The sequence below is a fragment of the Pseudophryne corroboree genome, chromosome 6, assembly GCF_028390025.1.
Source record: "Pseudophryne corroboree isolate aPseCor3 chromosome 6, aPseCor3.hap2, whole genome shotgun sequence".
NCBI lineage: Eukaryota > Metazoa > Chordata > Amphibia > Anura > Myobatrachidae > Pseudophryne > Pseudophryne corroboree.
In genome coordinates, this window is record NC_086449.1 from 782,865,795 (window position 1) to 782,881,417 (window position 15,623).

The 15,623-nt window shown below is 47.6% G+C and overlaps 1 protein-coding gene and 1 long non-coding RNA gene across 2 annotated transcripts; both read left to right on the top strand.

Moving 5' to 3' along the window:
* The first annotated feature begins 2,110 nt into the window (after nt 1-2,110).
* Nucleotides 2,111-8,260, top strand: LOC134933504 (uncharacterized). The gene is made up of 4 exons (XR_010179722.1): nt 2,111-2,248; nt 4,119-4,202; nt 5,526-5,664; nt 7,971-8,260. It is a non-coding gene; the product is annotated as an uncharacterized LOC134933504 (long non-coding RNA).
* Nucleotides 8,261-8,667: 407 nt separating this feature from the next.
* On the top strand, nt 8,668-14,884 carry LOC134933503 (serine/arginine repetitive matrix protein 1-like). The gene is made up of 7 exons (XM_063928751.1): nt 8,668-8,903; nt 11,671-11,849; nt 12,015-12,534; nt 12,613-13,152; nt 13,251-13,379; nt 13,455-14,534; nt 14,832-14,884. The coding sequence occupies exons 2-6, from the start codon at nt 11,673-11,675 to the stop codon at nt 14,138-14,140; spliced, it is 2,052 nt and encodes a 683-aa protein (XP_063784821.1). The 5' UTR covers nt 8,668-8,903; nt 11,671-11,672; the 3' UTR covers nt 14,141-14,534; nt 14,832-14,884.
* Nucleotides 14,885-15,623: the final 739 nt, after the last annotated feature.

A 15,623-nucleotide genomic window follows, 5' to 3' on the forward strand; every position in this document is an offset into this window, starting at 1 on the left:
GTCCGGGCACAGTATCCTAACTGAGGCTTGGAGGAGGGTCATAGGGGGAGGAGCCAGTGCACACCAGGTGATCCTAAAGCTTTCTTTAGATGTGCCCAGTCTCCTGCGGAGCCGCTATTCCCCATGGTCCTTACGGAGTTCCCAGCATCCACTACGGACTACGAGAAATAGAATTATCGGTAAGTAAATTCTTATTTATACAAGCAAATCATATTCAATCTTTATTATTGGTTAGTTTATTATTTTCTGGCTTTGAATAAAGGAAGGAAAATATTTTTTGTAGTGTTGTGGTTTATAGTGGAACCATCGGTCAAAAGACCAACAGCAGCATCCCAATAGTGAGAGTCCCGACAGGGGTCTGGTCAGTATATTTACCTCCCCTCCTCCTAACCCTAACCTACACCCCCCACCCTCCCCCCACAGCCTAACCCTAATTCTCCCCGGTGGTTTGAATTTAAGCCACTTGCCAAGAGAAGGGGGATGGGGGGGTTTCTGGGCAACCGGAACCACTCTGCATTTACCTGTGCCACTGACCATACATGCACAGCGGACATTTCCAGGGAGGGTCCCTTTGCCGACTGAATCCGCGATCTGTAGCCAAAAGGCTACAACGAGCTGCCGCCATTACCAACTTTGCATTATGGATGTTGGAAAATCTGGCAGCTTGGGATGCGGCTGCAGGCGGGAATAGAGGGATTGCAGCAGTTAAGCCGCAAATATACTGTGATTAATGTGCTCGTGAGCGAGAGAGAGACAGACTGAGAGAGACAGGGAGAGGGAGAGACAGAGAGAGGGAGAGAAGGAGAGACAGACACTGAGGAAAATGTGTTGTAGGTATAATCTGCAGGGGTGTGGTATGCAAGGTCGATCCCAACTAGGTCGACCACTATTGGTCGACAGGGTCTCTAAGTCGACAGGGACTATGTAGACAGGTCAAAAGGTTGACATGTTTTTTTAATGTATTTTTGGTGTCGTTTTCTCTGTACAGCGACCGGGAACCCCAATTAGTGCACCGTGTCCCCTCGCATGGCTCGCTGCGCTCGGCACAGGTTACTATTCCCAATCGTAGTCCACGTGGTTTATAAAGTATGAAAAAGGTCAAAAAAAGAAAAAAATTGTGAAAAAATCATGTCGCCCTTGTGACCTGTCGACCTAGAGATCCTGTCAACCTAGAGAGCCTGTCGACCTAGTTACTGTCGACCAATAGAGGTCGACCTAGATACTGTCGATCTAGAGACCGGATCCCAGTCTGCAGCATGCTGGGGAAGTGGCCTTAGTTAAAAGATGGAAATACTATACTATATACTAAACGCAAAAGTCTCTCTGCAATGTGTGGTTTGTGCAGTATTGTCTACATAATGGTGTTGGAAATATTGTTGGTAACTGTGCTTTGCAATCTCGTTATTGTACGATTGTTCCTGCACTCTCCATGTTATTGACCCTGGCCCAACCAGAGTTTAGGTTGCCTTATCCTGTGCACAGCCCTGCCCCTGACAGACATCCTCCTTGTGCCATATTGCACATATTTCCAGCACATTGTTGATGAGGATATTAGTACAGGTTGAGTCTCCCTTATCCAAAATGCTTGGGACCAGAGGTATTTTGGATATGGGATTTTTCCGTATTTTGGAATAATTGCATACTATAATGAGATATCATGGTGCTGGGACCTAAATCTAAGCACAGAATACATTTATGTTACATATACACCTTATACACAAAGCCTGAAGGTCATTTTAGACAATATTTTTTATAACTTTGTGCATTAAACAAAGTGTGTCTACATTCACAAAAATCATTTATGTTTCATATACACCTTATACACACAGCCTGAAGGTCATTTATTACAATATTTTTAATAACTTTGTGTATTAAACAAAGTTTGTGTACATTGAACCATCAAAAAACAAAGGTTTTACTATCTCACTCTCACTAAAAAAAGTCCGTATTTCGGAATATTCCGTATTTCGGAATATTTGGATATGGGATACTCAACCTGTAATTGTATAGCTGAGCACCAGTGCTAGGTATTTTATATCTTTTTGATACTTACAGAGCATAATATATAATTCTACTGTACGTCAATCCTTTAGACGCCCTTGTACAGAAACCATACTAAAAAAGAGGATTCGAGCAGTCGGAAAACTGGCATCGGTATCCTGACACCCGTCAGACTGTCGATACCGGAATCCCGGCAGTGTCAGGAGGCCGAGACCGGAATCCCAACAGCAGACCTCCCGACCATAAGGTGGGTTATGTTGCGCGGGGGGAGGAGGTTAAGGATAGTCTGCTGGGAGGTAGGGTTAGGGTTAGGCACCACCATAGGGAGGTTAGGTTTAGGCTCTAAAGGGGGGAGAGTTAGGGTTAGGCTGCGGGAAAGGGGGGGGCGATAGGTTTAGTCACCACCAGGGGAGGTTGTGATTAGGTACTAAGGGGGAGGTTAGGTTGCAAGGGGTTTGGGGGGAGGTAGGGTTAGGATGCAGGGCGGTTGGGGGGAGGTTAGGCTGCGGGGAAGGGAGGGTTAGGGGATGACATAGTTACCTTTTCCCTGTCAGCATTTCAAAGATCGGGATGCCCCCAGTAGTAATGCTTCTTGTAGTAGTGCCACTAGCAATGGCCCCTGTAGTTGTGCCCCCAGTGTTAATGCCCCCTGTAGTATTGCCCCCATTAGTATTGCCCCCAGTAGTAATGCCCCTTTGGTAGTGCCCCCTGTAGTTGTGCCCCAATATTAATGACCCTTTGGTAGTGCCCTTAACACACACACACACACACACACACACACACACACACACCTCCCCCCCCCCCCCCCTCCACAATACTTACCTTAAGCCCTGCTCCTGTGTCCGACCGCTGCAGCCTGTCTGCTCTAGCCGTCCACTTCTCGGTACTATGGGAGAGACGTCATGGTGTCTCTCCCATAGTGCACACTGCGTGACTCGGAAGCCGGAGCTCAGGAGTGAACTCCTGCCTCCGGCTGCCACTGTGGGGAAGGAGCCAGTCGCTTGCTGGTAAAAGAAACTCAGTGGGCGCCTGGCATCTCCCTGGGTGCCGGGCAGACATTCTGGGTTAGGTGGGCAAGAGGAGGCAGAACTGGTTATGTCTCCAAATGGAACTGACTGAACGCAATTCCGTCCCGTTACGGCTCACTTTAACCTCTGCGAATACCACGGCTAAGTTATATCTGTATCTCTATTCTATGATTTAAATTTTAGAAAATCCTAACATTTTCTTGTAAAATAGTTTAAGTACATTTGTATAAATCTTTGCTGGAGTTTGCTGAGGTAGTTTATCAGAGTTAACTTACATTTCTTTTATAATGTAAGAAATCATAATGCTTTTACTTTTTGAACCTTCATTAAGGTGGTCATTCCGAGTTGTTCGCTCTGTAAATTTTTTCGCATCGCAGCGATTTTCCGCTTAGTGCGCATGCGCAATGTCCACACTGCGACTGCGCCAAGTAAATTTGCTATGCAGTTAGGTATTTTACTCACGTTTTTTTCTTCGTTCTGGTGATCGTACTGTGATTGACAGGAAGTGGTTGTTTCTGGGCGGAAACAGGCCGTTTTATGGGTGTGTGGGAAAAAAACGCTGCCGTTTCTGGGAAAAACGCGGGAGTGGCTGGAGAAACGGAGGAGTGTCTGGACGAACGCTGGGTGTGTTTGTGACGTCAAACCAGGAACGACAAGCACTGAACTGATCGCAGATGCCGAGTAAGTCTCGAGCTACTCAGAAACTGCACAGAGAAGTCTTTTCGCAATATTGCGAATCTTTCGTTCGCAATTTTAAGAAGCTAAGATTCACTCCCAGTAGGCGGTGGCTTAGCGTGTGTAAAGCTGCAAAAAGCAGCTTGCGAGCGAACAACTCGGAATGAGGGCCTATGTTTGAAATTGATTCTGCTGTAGAAGATGATAATTGTAAATAACTAGTTTGTTTTCTATTTCCACTTAATACAGTTCTTCTATGAACCTCATCGTACTGTGCACACTTTTCTTCTTCACATTATTCTACATGTGCTGCATTATTCAAGCTGTTCATTATAAGCTCTTCTTTCTTCTATTCATAGTTAAAGTTATGCGCTAAAAATTTTTTTGCTGCCCTCCTTTCTCTCCCCCATACAGTCCACAGCCCATGCATATCTGGGATCTGGTCGGTATCCCGGCGGTAATCCCAGTGTCGGAACACTGAGCGCCGACATCCCAAAGGTAAGTATCAGGGTGTCGGTTAGGGTTGGAGCCCGGGGGTGGGGATAGGGTTAGGCACTAGAGGGGGGTTTGATGTAGCCACTGTCCCCCCAAGTCTTAGCCCTAGCCTCCTCCTCCACTATCTTAGCCCTAGCCACCACCCCAGGTGGGCTAGGGTAGGGGACAGAGGAGGGGTAAAATAATTACCTCATCCTCTGTCTGCATTCTAATTGTAGGGATGCCAGTCCCCAACCACCGGGATTCTGTATCACACCCACATATCTCAACTACTTTGTCCCTGGGCCATTTGTCTGTCATTGTACCCATTTTATTTTTGTCTGTCAGAATACCATAAATCCCACAGTTCTGTGTCTATGAACTGTGTAAGTGGCCCCACTGTTATGTGTGAAGCAGGTTACCATTAGTATACTGACGATCAATGTACATGTGATCTACTCTCTTGTATTAAACAATGGTCCTGATTCAGAGATGTATGTATACCCAATGGTTTGTGGGACTGGGCATGTGCACAATCCATTCTGCATATGTGTAGAACTCAGGGTTTAAAGTGGTCCTGGAGAGGTGGTGGAGCTCATTAACCCGCCACCTACAAAGCCCCCCCCTCACCCCCGCCTCACATTAAGCGGAGCCAGGGCCAGTGCTGGTGTTTTCGGCAGCCCCCTGCAAACTATAAATTAGTGTCCTACTTCTCATACTTTGTAAAGGGACATTGATCTCACAAAGCAGCAGCATGGTCACACAATAGTGCCCCCATTTCCAACTACACCACACAGTGGCACAATCTTATCACATTACACTGCATGTAGAGCCCCTGATTCATATTACACCACATACAGTAGTAATGGTCATTATTATGGTTACATCCTTCAGTAGTATTCACATTGCGCTACACTATGGTACCCAGTTTATATACATTATGCCACACAGTAGTGCCCCTTATATACAGTACAATGTCCACAGCAGTGTCTCTTATACACAATTCCCACAGTAGTAGTGCACCTTACACATAATGTCCACAGTTGTAGTGCCCCTTACACATAATGTCCACAGTTGTAGTGCCCCTTACACATAATGACCGCAGTAGTTTCCCCTTATACACATAATGCCCATAGAAGTCCTGCTTATATACAGAATGACCAAAGTAGCAGTGCTCCTTGCACATAATGCCCTCAATAGTAGTGCCGCTTATACACATAATGCCCACACTGGTGCCCCTTATACACATCTCTGCCTCTGTCACTCCAGCAGCTCCATGACCTGTATCCCTCCAGTAGCTTCTCCACCTCTCTTGTCCCTCCAGTCTCCTCTCATCTTGTCTTTAAGATGCACAGCGCCTGCTTCTCTTCATGGCTCCTCTTCACTTCAGCAGCGGTGACAGCATGACCTCACATTTGCCGTGCCGAAAAAGGAAGCCACTGGGACCTGAGGAGGGGATGAATGCTGTCCAACAGACTCAGCATGTGTGAGTACCAGGAGGGGTGGGCTGTAGATGGAGGAGTGCCATGGAGCTGCCAGGACCTGAGGAAGGGGGAGGTGGCTGTAGATCATCAGTAACACTAGCGCCGCCTGCATCATCGATTAACGTAGGTGATGGGGCAGATTTTTCTGTTGGAATTACTGTGCAAGGCTATGGAGGAGGTGGAACTATTTCCCCCTACCATTACAGGTGGTGGAACTCAGTTCCACCTCGTTCCCCCCCACTTTAACCCCTGGCAGAACTAGTCCTGCCTGATCGCTCACAGTCCACACTAACGCTGTATGACTGACATGCTGCGGTGGTTGGGAGCGGAGCTGGGGTGGAAACTGATGCTGGCAATGGTGAGCCTATGCTGTGTCTTTGTCTGCAGCACTCGGATCAGCTCTGCAAACAGGAGGCATCTTTTTCCTACAGACGTCTCCTGCTGCATTAGCGATGCTCCTTCTCTGAATCAGGCCAAATATACCTTGTGTCCAGGGCCAGCGGGATGCACTTAGTGAGGTCAGCAATGCAGACAGGCATCGGGCTACAGAGGAGCTCTCCCTGCTCCAGTGCTGACCGGCGCCTGTTATAGCAATGCAAACAAGCAGAGCGGCCGCAGTGTGTAGCTATTAAGACAGAGCCCCTCTCCATTGATGTACTTACTTACATGGAGAACGTGGCTTCTGGCTGCCGTTAAGTTAAAGCTCCACCTACCTCCTCACCCTGGAGCCCACAGCAATCTATCATCAGCAGACCCAGTGGATCCCCAAGCCCTGTAGACCTGCTGATGCTCCGCTGGGTGTACACTGCTTTGCATCTACCATTGATGGGGGAGGGGGCCCGGAGGTACTGTGAGTGGGGGAGGGGCAGGTAATGCGTCTCCTGCTTCTCCTCATGGAAGCAGCGATAATACAAAGGGAGGCGGCATTTAAACTAACTTCAATTCATTAATAATCCATACTGTGATTACAGCAAATGTGTTCTAACATATTCAGAGAACCTGAAGGAATAAAATTCTGAAATGTTAGAACATATCTGCTGTAATCACAGTATGGATTAGTAATGTATTGAAGTCCATTCTGCATATTACTATTACATATATACAGTATAGCAGAGTGCCCAGTTGACTATATATATATATATATATATATATATATATATATATATATATAATGTGACAAGGATCACAAACACGGGGACTCAGATGAGCACTTTTGGTGTTTATTTTGAACAGCAGGTCACCACATAGCAAGTTAAATCCACATGCAGTCGGTATTACAGGCAGTAGCATACAGGCACTCTCAGCATGGCGGACTCTTGATAGGCTCCAGTGGTCCCTAGTCTAACCCACACAACCCGGCCTATCACTTGGGTAGCTATTCCACCATCTAGAGCAAGGTGACTCTGCCCTGGAAACCCTTATATCAGGAAATCGCAGGTGCTGCTGATCACACACCTGGGATTAGGCTACTGCTTCCAAAACCTGGTCTGGATCCTCCACATTATTTTCACATGGAAAAATGCTGTCTCTACCACACTTCTCCCCCCTTAGATTCAACCACCCTGGTGAAGCTACATTATTTTCAGGCAAGCTCTCTGCCTTGCCCACCCCTACCTGTGTCATCCGCCCAGGTACGCAGCCTTCCACTACCTTACAGAGGTCACCCACCTCGCCTTCTTCCTCCTCCCCTAGCTTCACCATAGGGCTGCTTGGAGGAACAGGACCTACAAACCTCCTGGAAAGGGCATCGGCATTGAGGTGCTGTTTCCCCAGATGATGCCTCACCTCAAACTTAAATGGCTGCAAAGCCAAAAACCAACAGGTCACACGAGCATTCACCTCTTTGTATGCATTCACTGTAAGGGTGCATGGTCTGTGACCAACAAAAACTCTTGCCCCAATAAATAATACCTTAATGACTCAACAGCCCATTTAATGGCCAAGCACTCCTGCTCTACAGTTGAGTAACGGCGCTCCCTGGGCAATAATTTACGGCTAAGATAGAGGATGGGCTTCTCCTCTCCATCTACCTCTTGGGATAGGACTGCTCCTAATCCTGTCCCAGAGGCATCCGTTTGTAACACAAATTGCTTTTTAAAGTCAGGAGCTCGCAAGACAGGCTCAGTACACAAAGATCGTCTTAAATCCTGCCAAGCAGTTTCCACTGGTTCAGACCACGTTATCTTGTCTGGGAATAGTTTTTTAAGACATTCGGTTAGTGGAGACGCTCTAGTGGCGAAATCTCGAATGAACCTGCGATAATATCTGACCAAACCGAGAAATGTCCTAAGTTGTGATTTACATTTAGGTCTAGACCAGGTGATCCTCAAATGATCCTGAAGAAGCCTTATGGTGAAACGTTGGTGAAAGGAGCTTGGAAGTTCCAGGACTATGGACAACCAGTTTTGCCGGCAAAACAGCCCTCCGTCGACTGAGACAAGGTACAAAATGCAATATTGATTGCTAACCAAATTTGAAGAAGTGACTCAATTCTAGAAATTCTCTATATGAAAAAATGTCACTATTAAGATACTATCAATTGGGATTGCGACTCACATCTAGGAATTTCATACATATGTTTTCACTAACATTTTTTTGATGGACAATTTTTGTTAAGCATCCAAGAGGATCCTCAATTTTTATCAATTATTTTCAATTTTTATAAAATTCTTTCACAAAGACAAATATAAAAAAAAAAATATATTTTTAATATTTTTATTTTTGTATAATTTTTTTTCTCTTTTCCCCCCCTCTTTTCTCTTACGTCCTAGAGGATGCTGGGGACTCCGTAAGGACCATGGGGTATAGACGGGCTCTGCAGGAGACATGGGCACTCTAAGGGGTATATGCAATAGCGGGCGAATCGCGTCATTTAATCCGCCCCTGTAAAATTCGCCCGCACTCGCCAGCCGCAGCCCTGTCGCCGGGACCCTGAATTCACCATATGCAATGTAAAACGGATTCGACCCACCCCCAGGCGGATAACGGCCAATCGGCGAGTAGTGGGCGTCCAGAATTCGCCTTCCCGCCGAAAGCAGCCCTTTATTAGGGCTTGTTTGCTGCGTGCTCTGCAGCCATTTTGTGAACCTGCAGAGAGGTGTGAGGAGGTGCAGAGCTAGCAATTTGGTTGTTTGCTGTGGATATCGTTTGGACACCCCAGCAGGCTTTATTCCAGGACAGTCAGGAGGATTCCTGTTACCCCGGAGGAGAGCCATTTTAGGAGCTTTTACAACATTTGTAGGTAAGTACCACATGTGTGTCTGGTGTTGCATGTATGTGTTTGTGTAGTGGGGGTTGCCATGAGGTGTACATGGGGTGTTTGTGTATGTGTGCATGTGTGCAGGTATGTGTATAGCCCCTTGCTTGTGTTGCTGCATTTTTTTGGGGGAGACTTGTATTTTGGGGTAGTTTTTCACGTTTTTTTTTTATTCTTTAAATGACTTTTTGGGTCTTCTATTAGCATTGGTGTACCTCCTGAGTGTGCTGGGATGTTTTTTGGCTATTTTGGGGTGATTTGGAGCAAGTTTGGTCGACAGCCTGGTCGACATGTGCTGTGGACTGTTTGGCAAACATGTGTTTTCCCTCCTCATTTAGCATTGGTGTACCTCCTGAGTGTGCTGGGATGCTTTCTGGCCATTTTGGGGTGATTTGGAGCAAGTTTGGTCGACAGCCTGGTCGACATGTGCTGTGGACTGTTTGGCAAACATGTGTTTTCCCTCCTAATTTAGCTGTGGTGTACCTCCTGAGTGTGCTGGGATGCTTTCTGGCCAGTTTTGGGTGATTTGGAGCAAGTTTGGTCGACAGCCTGGTCGACATGTGCTGTGGACTGTTTGGCAAACATGTGTTTTCCCTCCTAATTTAGCTGTGGTGTACCTCCTGAGTGTGCTGGGATGCTTTCTGGCCATTTTGGAGTGATTTGGAGCAAGTTTGGTCGACAGTCTGGTCGACATGTGCTGTCGGCTGTTTGGCAAACATGTGTTTTCCCTCCTAATTTAGCTGTGGTGTACCTCCTGAGTGTGCTGGGATGCTTTCTGGCCAGTTTTGGGTGATTTGGAGCAAGTTTGGTCGACAGCCTGGTCGACATGTGCTGTGGACTGTTTGGCAAACATGTGTTTTCCCTCCTAATTTAGCTGTGGTGTACCTCCTGAGTGTGCTGGGATGCTTTCTGGCCAGTTTTGGGTGATTTGGAGCAAGTTTGGTCGACAGCCTGGTCGACATGTGCTGTGGACTGTTTGGCAAACATGTGTTTTCCCTCCTAATTTAGCTGTGGTGTACCTCCTGAGTGTGCTGGGATGCTTTCTGGACAGTTTTGGGTGATTTGGAGCAAGTTTGGTCGACAGCCTGGTCGACATGTGCTGGGGACTGTTTGGCAAACATGTGTTTTCCCTCCTAATTTAGCTGTGGTGTACCTCCTGAGTGTGCTGGGATGCTTTCTGGCCATTTTGGAGTGATTTGGAGCAAGTTTGGTCGACAGTCTGGTCGACATGTGCTGTCGGCTGTTTGGCAAACATGTGTTTTCCCTCCTAATTTAGCTGTGGTGTACCTCCTGAGTGTGCTGGGATGCTTTCTGGACAGTTTTGGGTGATTTGGAGCAAGTTTGGTCGACAGCCTGGTCGACATGTGCTGTGGACTGTTTGGCAAACATGTGTTTTCCCTCCTAATTTAGCTGTGGTGTACCTCCTGAGTGTGCTGGGATGCTTTCTGGCCAGTTTTGGGTGATTTGGAGCAAGTTTGGTCGACAGCCTGGTCGACATGTGCTGGGGACTGTTTGGCAAACATGTGTTTTCCCTCCTAATTTAGCTGTGGTGTACCTCCTGAGTGTGCTGGGATGCTTTCTGGCCATTTTGGAGTGATTTGGAGCAAGTTTGGTCGACAGTCTGGTCGACATGTGCTGTCGGCTGTTTGGCAAACATGTGTTTTCCCTCCTAATTTAGCTGTGGTGTACCTCCTGAGTGTGCTGGGATGCTTTCTGGCCAGTTTTGGGTGATTTGGAGCAAGTTTGGTCGACAGCCTGGTCGACATGTGCTGTGGACTGTTTGGCAAACATGTGTTTTCCCTCCTAATTTAGCTGTGGTGTACCTCCTGAGTGTGCTGGGATGCTTTCTGGCCAGTTTTGGGTGATTTGGAGCAAGTTTGGTCGACAGCCTGGTCGACATGTGCTGTGGACTGTTTGGCAAACATGTGTTTTCCCTCCTAATTTAGCTGTGGTGTACCTCCTGAGTGTGCTGGGATGCTTTCTGGCCATTTTGGAGTGATTTGGAGCAAGTTTGGTCGACAGTCTGGTCGACATGTGCTGTCGGCTGTTTGGCAAACATGTGTTTTCCCTCCTAATTTAGCTGTGGTGTACCTCCTGAGTGTGCTGGGATGCTTTCTGGCCAGTTTTGGGTGATTTGGAGCAAGTTTGGTCGACAGCCTGGTCGACATGTGCTGTGGACTGTTTGGCAAACATGTGTTTTCCCTCCTAATTTAGCTGTGGTGTACCTCCTGAGTGTGCTGGGATGCTTTCTGGCCATTTTGGAGTGATTTGGAGCAAGTTTGGTCGACAGTCTGGTCGACATGTGCTGTCGGCTGTTTGGCAAACATGTGTTTTCCCTCCTAATTTAGCTGTGGTGTACCTCCTGAGTGTGCTGGGATGCTTTCTGGCCATTTTGGAGTGATTTGGAGCAAGTTTGGTCGACAGCCTGGTCGACATGTGCTGTCGGCTGTTTGGCAAACATGTGTTTTCCCTCCTAATTTAGCTGTGGTGTACCTCCTGAGTGTGCTGGGATGCTTTCTGGCCAGTTTGGGGTGATTTGGAGCAAGTTTGGTCGACAGTCTGGTCGCCATTTTGTGTGGGTCAGCCATTTTGTGTGGGTCAGCCATTTTGTGTGGGTCAGCCATTTTGTGTGGGTCAACCATTTTGTGTGGGTCAGCCATTTTGTGTGGGTCAGCCATTTTGTGTGGGTCAGCCATTTATACATGTATGTATGTATGTATGTTTATTTTATTTTTATTTTATTTTCTAACAGAGATGTCAAAGGACAAGCAGACCCGATCCGCCCCTTCCCCCACCCCCTCGGATCTATCCCTGCATAGCAACGAGGAGTGGGAGCCAACCCAGGAGGCGGATACGACCGACCAGGCATGTAGTGACCAGCCGCGGTCGTCAAGGGCCCATGAGAAGTCCAAGAAAAAGCCTAGTAGAAAGGTACTAACCACACCTGCAGACACAAATAGCATCAAACTTTACCCACTGTAGTTTGTGCAATGCCATGCACACCTACTGGAATATGTGCGCAATGCCAGGGATACTGACACTCACAGGTACATACCGATCTTATTAAAAAAATTTTTTTTTTTTTAATCCCTAAAGGCAAGAAGCCAGCCAGAGGAGCAGTCGGAGGAGGAAGCCTCTGGTGAAGATGCAGGACCGAAAAAGCCGCGTGGACCCAGATACACTGAGGCGGAAAACTGTACCCTAGTGGATTGCGTCGACAGGTCCTACGACGTTTTGTATGGACCAAGGGCACAGACAACAGCAGCTAGGACAAAGCGAAGCATCTGGGAATCCATTGCGAGTCAAGTCACTGCAATATCTGGAAACCACCGGAGCACCAGAAATTGCTTGAAGCGGTACAGTGATTGCCGCAGACAGACCAAGAAGAAGATGGGGATTCAGCGCCGACATGAGACAGCTACGGGAGGTGGCCCGGCTCTCAACCTGAAGTGGCTACCCTGGGAGGATGTTATTAGAAGGCGCATGAACCCTGCCATGGTCGAAGGAGTTCGCGGAGGTGTGGACTCTAGCCGTCCTGCTGGCTTTCCCGAGGAGGAAGAACCGCCCAGAAGACGGAAGAAGGCGGGAGATAAGCCGTCCAAAAGGAGGTCTGATGGTAAGAATACATTCACATGAACTGTACTTCCCTTTAAAATTTTTGTATGTGCTAATGTGAGTTGTTGTTTTTTTTCAGACAGGCCTGCCCAGAGGACATCACCTGCGCGCAGGACATCGCCAGCGCACGGACCATCACCTGTGCAGCAGGCATCGGCAGCAGCGCGCGGACCATCACCTGCGCCGCAAGCATCGGGAGCGCACAGATCGTCACCTGTGCGCCACAGTTCGTCATCGCGCAGTTTGTCACCTGTGCACCAGACGACGTCAGCGCGCAGACTATCACCTGTGCGCCAGACATCAGCGCACAGAACTTCACCTGTGCGCCAGACACCGTCGGCGACCACACCACAAGATGGGCGCCAAACATCAGCTCCTGCGCGCAGGCCATCACCAGATCGTCGTCTCTCCAGGAGCTCTGGGACTGTGACTGAAGAGCCTCAAGACACAACCCTTGTGGACCCATCACCCGATCTGTTTGAGTCTACAGGGTTAACAGACGAAACTTTTCTTGGGTTTGAGGACAGCCGTGCAGACGTATCCAGCCAGACCCTTGAAAAGTCTTCCGAAACGAGGACAAGTGGAGCTCCTGGAGCAGCGGCATCACAGGATGGAGAAGGTTTGTATTTATTTTGTGTGTGTGTGGGAGGGGGGGGGGGGGGGGCAGCAGTTGTGTAAATTTTATTAACTTTCCCCAAAAAATTATTTTGCAAACAGTGGTGCCACGGACCAGCAGCGGACTAGCTTCGGGGATTGGTTCCTACTTCAGGCCGGATCTCCTCCTACAGGAGTCGTCAGAGGATGACGAGGTGGAAGTGCAGCAGGCTGCAGTTGCTACATCCCTGTGTGAGTAAATTGAATTGTGAGCCTTTAAAAAAATGTATGATGAATGTGTATAATATTGTCTAATTTTCTTTTCAGCTGCCCAAATCCAAGTGGTGGCAGACATCCAGGAAGGGCAGAATCCCTCAACTGTTCAGAGGGTTCACACCCTGGCATCGGAGATTGGGACCCGCCAGGATACGTATACAAATGTCGTGGGAAGCAGACTGGACAACATTGAGAGGACAATGGAGAAGATGTCAAACAGTCTGCTTGAACTGCAGAAGACTCTTTCCGACAGCACGGCCACAATACTACAGGTCATAATGCAAGATCATAGGGAGAATATGAACGTACTTAACATTCTGGCCGAATCCATGACCCGGCTCGTGGACAACAGCTCATGTCTGGCAGAAAGCAATAAAAACATGTCGGAGAGTCATCGACACTCCTCATCCAGCCAACAGGTAATCGCAACCACACTGCAGATGATCTATGATAAGCTCCCAGGACCAGCTCATCAACACGCTGGTGATCCACCATATCCGCCGTCGCAAGCCACAAGGACGCCTCGTACCCTTCCTCAAGTCCCATCCCAGTACAGACAATCACAGATGTACCAGGGATATACAGGGATGTACCCCACCCCCCAGATGCATCCACCACCGGCCGCACAATCTACAGCCGCATGGGCACAGAGGCCCAGTCAACGTACTACCCAGCCTCCCAGGACATCGACGCCCTATCAGGGGGAAGAAGAGGATCCGGACAGACTTCCACCATAAACCCGGTCGTATTGTTTTATTTACTTATATATGTTTTTCATGTATCCCTTTCTTCCCCTCCCATTAGTTTGTTTTTTTTCTTACTATTGTTTTCTGTGTTGGGCTTCCCCACCCGTGACCGGGTACTACCAAGGAGCTTTGTGTAGGCATACATGCGCGGGCATGTATGCGGGCGCGTGTGGTAACGGATGAAAGCTCCTTGTGGCTACATGTATGATGGGCCAAAGAGCTATTCTGATACCACTTTTTTCTTCCAAAAATCCTTTTTGTAATGGTGTACAGTAGGCTTTCATTGTGTGAATTTACTATTCACTAGTCTGTGTTTTTGACTTATTCATAGGATTGGTGGGGAAAAATGAAGTGGACGGCATAAGTTCGTGTTGTGCGTACCAAGGTGAGTAGAACCATGTTTCAATGTATCTATTCAAGAAACTTTGAACCGCATGCCTTTGTAGAACCACACAGTCCAGCAATGGGTCATGCTGGGCTGTGTGGTTCCACAAATGTTAGCGTTTCAAAGTGCTGACCACTGACGCCACTATTTCACTTTGAACCGCATGCCTTTGTAGAACCACACAGTCCAGCAATGGGTCATGCTGGGCTGTGTTGTTCCACAAATTTTCATTGAAAAGAAATGAACATGAATTTAGTGTGTCTTTACTTTAATATACTTTTTTTCTTTTCCCCACAGATATCTATATGCACAAGAAAAGAATGTAAAGAAGAACAAACTACTTTTTTGTTTTAATTAACTTTCAAACTTTATTTAAAAAATAAAATTTTTCTTCAATAAACTTTAAAAAATAGAAGTTTCCTGTGGTTTTTATTAAAATTTGTAATGCAGTTGAATTGTACGTAAGTAGATTGCCCAGGGAACATCAGGGGAACTGTGTCTCTTCACATCCACGCCACTTAGGAAGGATACACCGGAAGACCTGTGGAAGAGAACAGTATGAGCTTCCAGATATGGGTGATAGTGTCACCCTGGGACTGGAAAAAAGAGGTACATACAACAGTCCACACAACACAAGCGGGTTGCAGCGGCCCAAATGCAACCCTCCGGCACTTGCATCACTACACATCCAAACATTCTCTGACTAGCATTGCTGTTTCAGGGAATGTTTGGATGTGCAGTCTTGCAAATGCCGGAGGGCTGCACTTTGGACATGTCGGGGTGATTTTGGACAAGGGAGTTTTGGGCAATACATCTCACCTGAGGGGGGGTTGTCTGCTACATGGCGGAGGGTCAGGTCCACATCACCAGTAGGTCGGCCATGGAACATCAATTGAAATGTCGTGTCTCTTCACATCCACGCCACTTGGGAAGATACATCGCAGGACCTGTGGAAGAGAACAGTTTGAGCTTCCAGATATGGGTGATAGTGTCACCCTGGGACTGGAAAAAAGAGGTACATACAACAGTCCACACAACACAAGCGGGTTATAGCGGCCCAAATGCAACCCTCCTGCACTTGCATCACTA

Coding starts and splice junctions, on each gene's coding strand:
- LOC134933503 (XM_063928751.1), top strand. CDS start 11,673: ATGTCAAAGGACAAGCAGACCCGATCCGCCCCTTCCCCCACCCCCTCG. Junction 13,153..13,250: donor GGCATCACAGGATGGAGAAG/GTTTGTATTTAT, acceptor TTTTGCAAACAG/TGGTGCCACGGACCAGCAGC. Junction 13,380..13,454: donor TGCAGTTGCTACATCCCTGT/GTGAGTAAATTG, acceptor TTTTCTTTTCAG/CTGCCCAAATCCAAGTGGTG.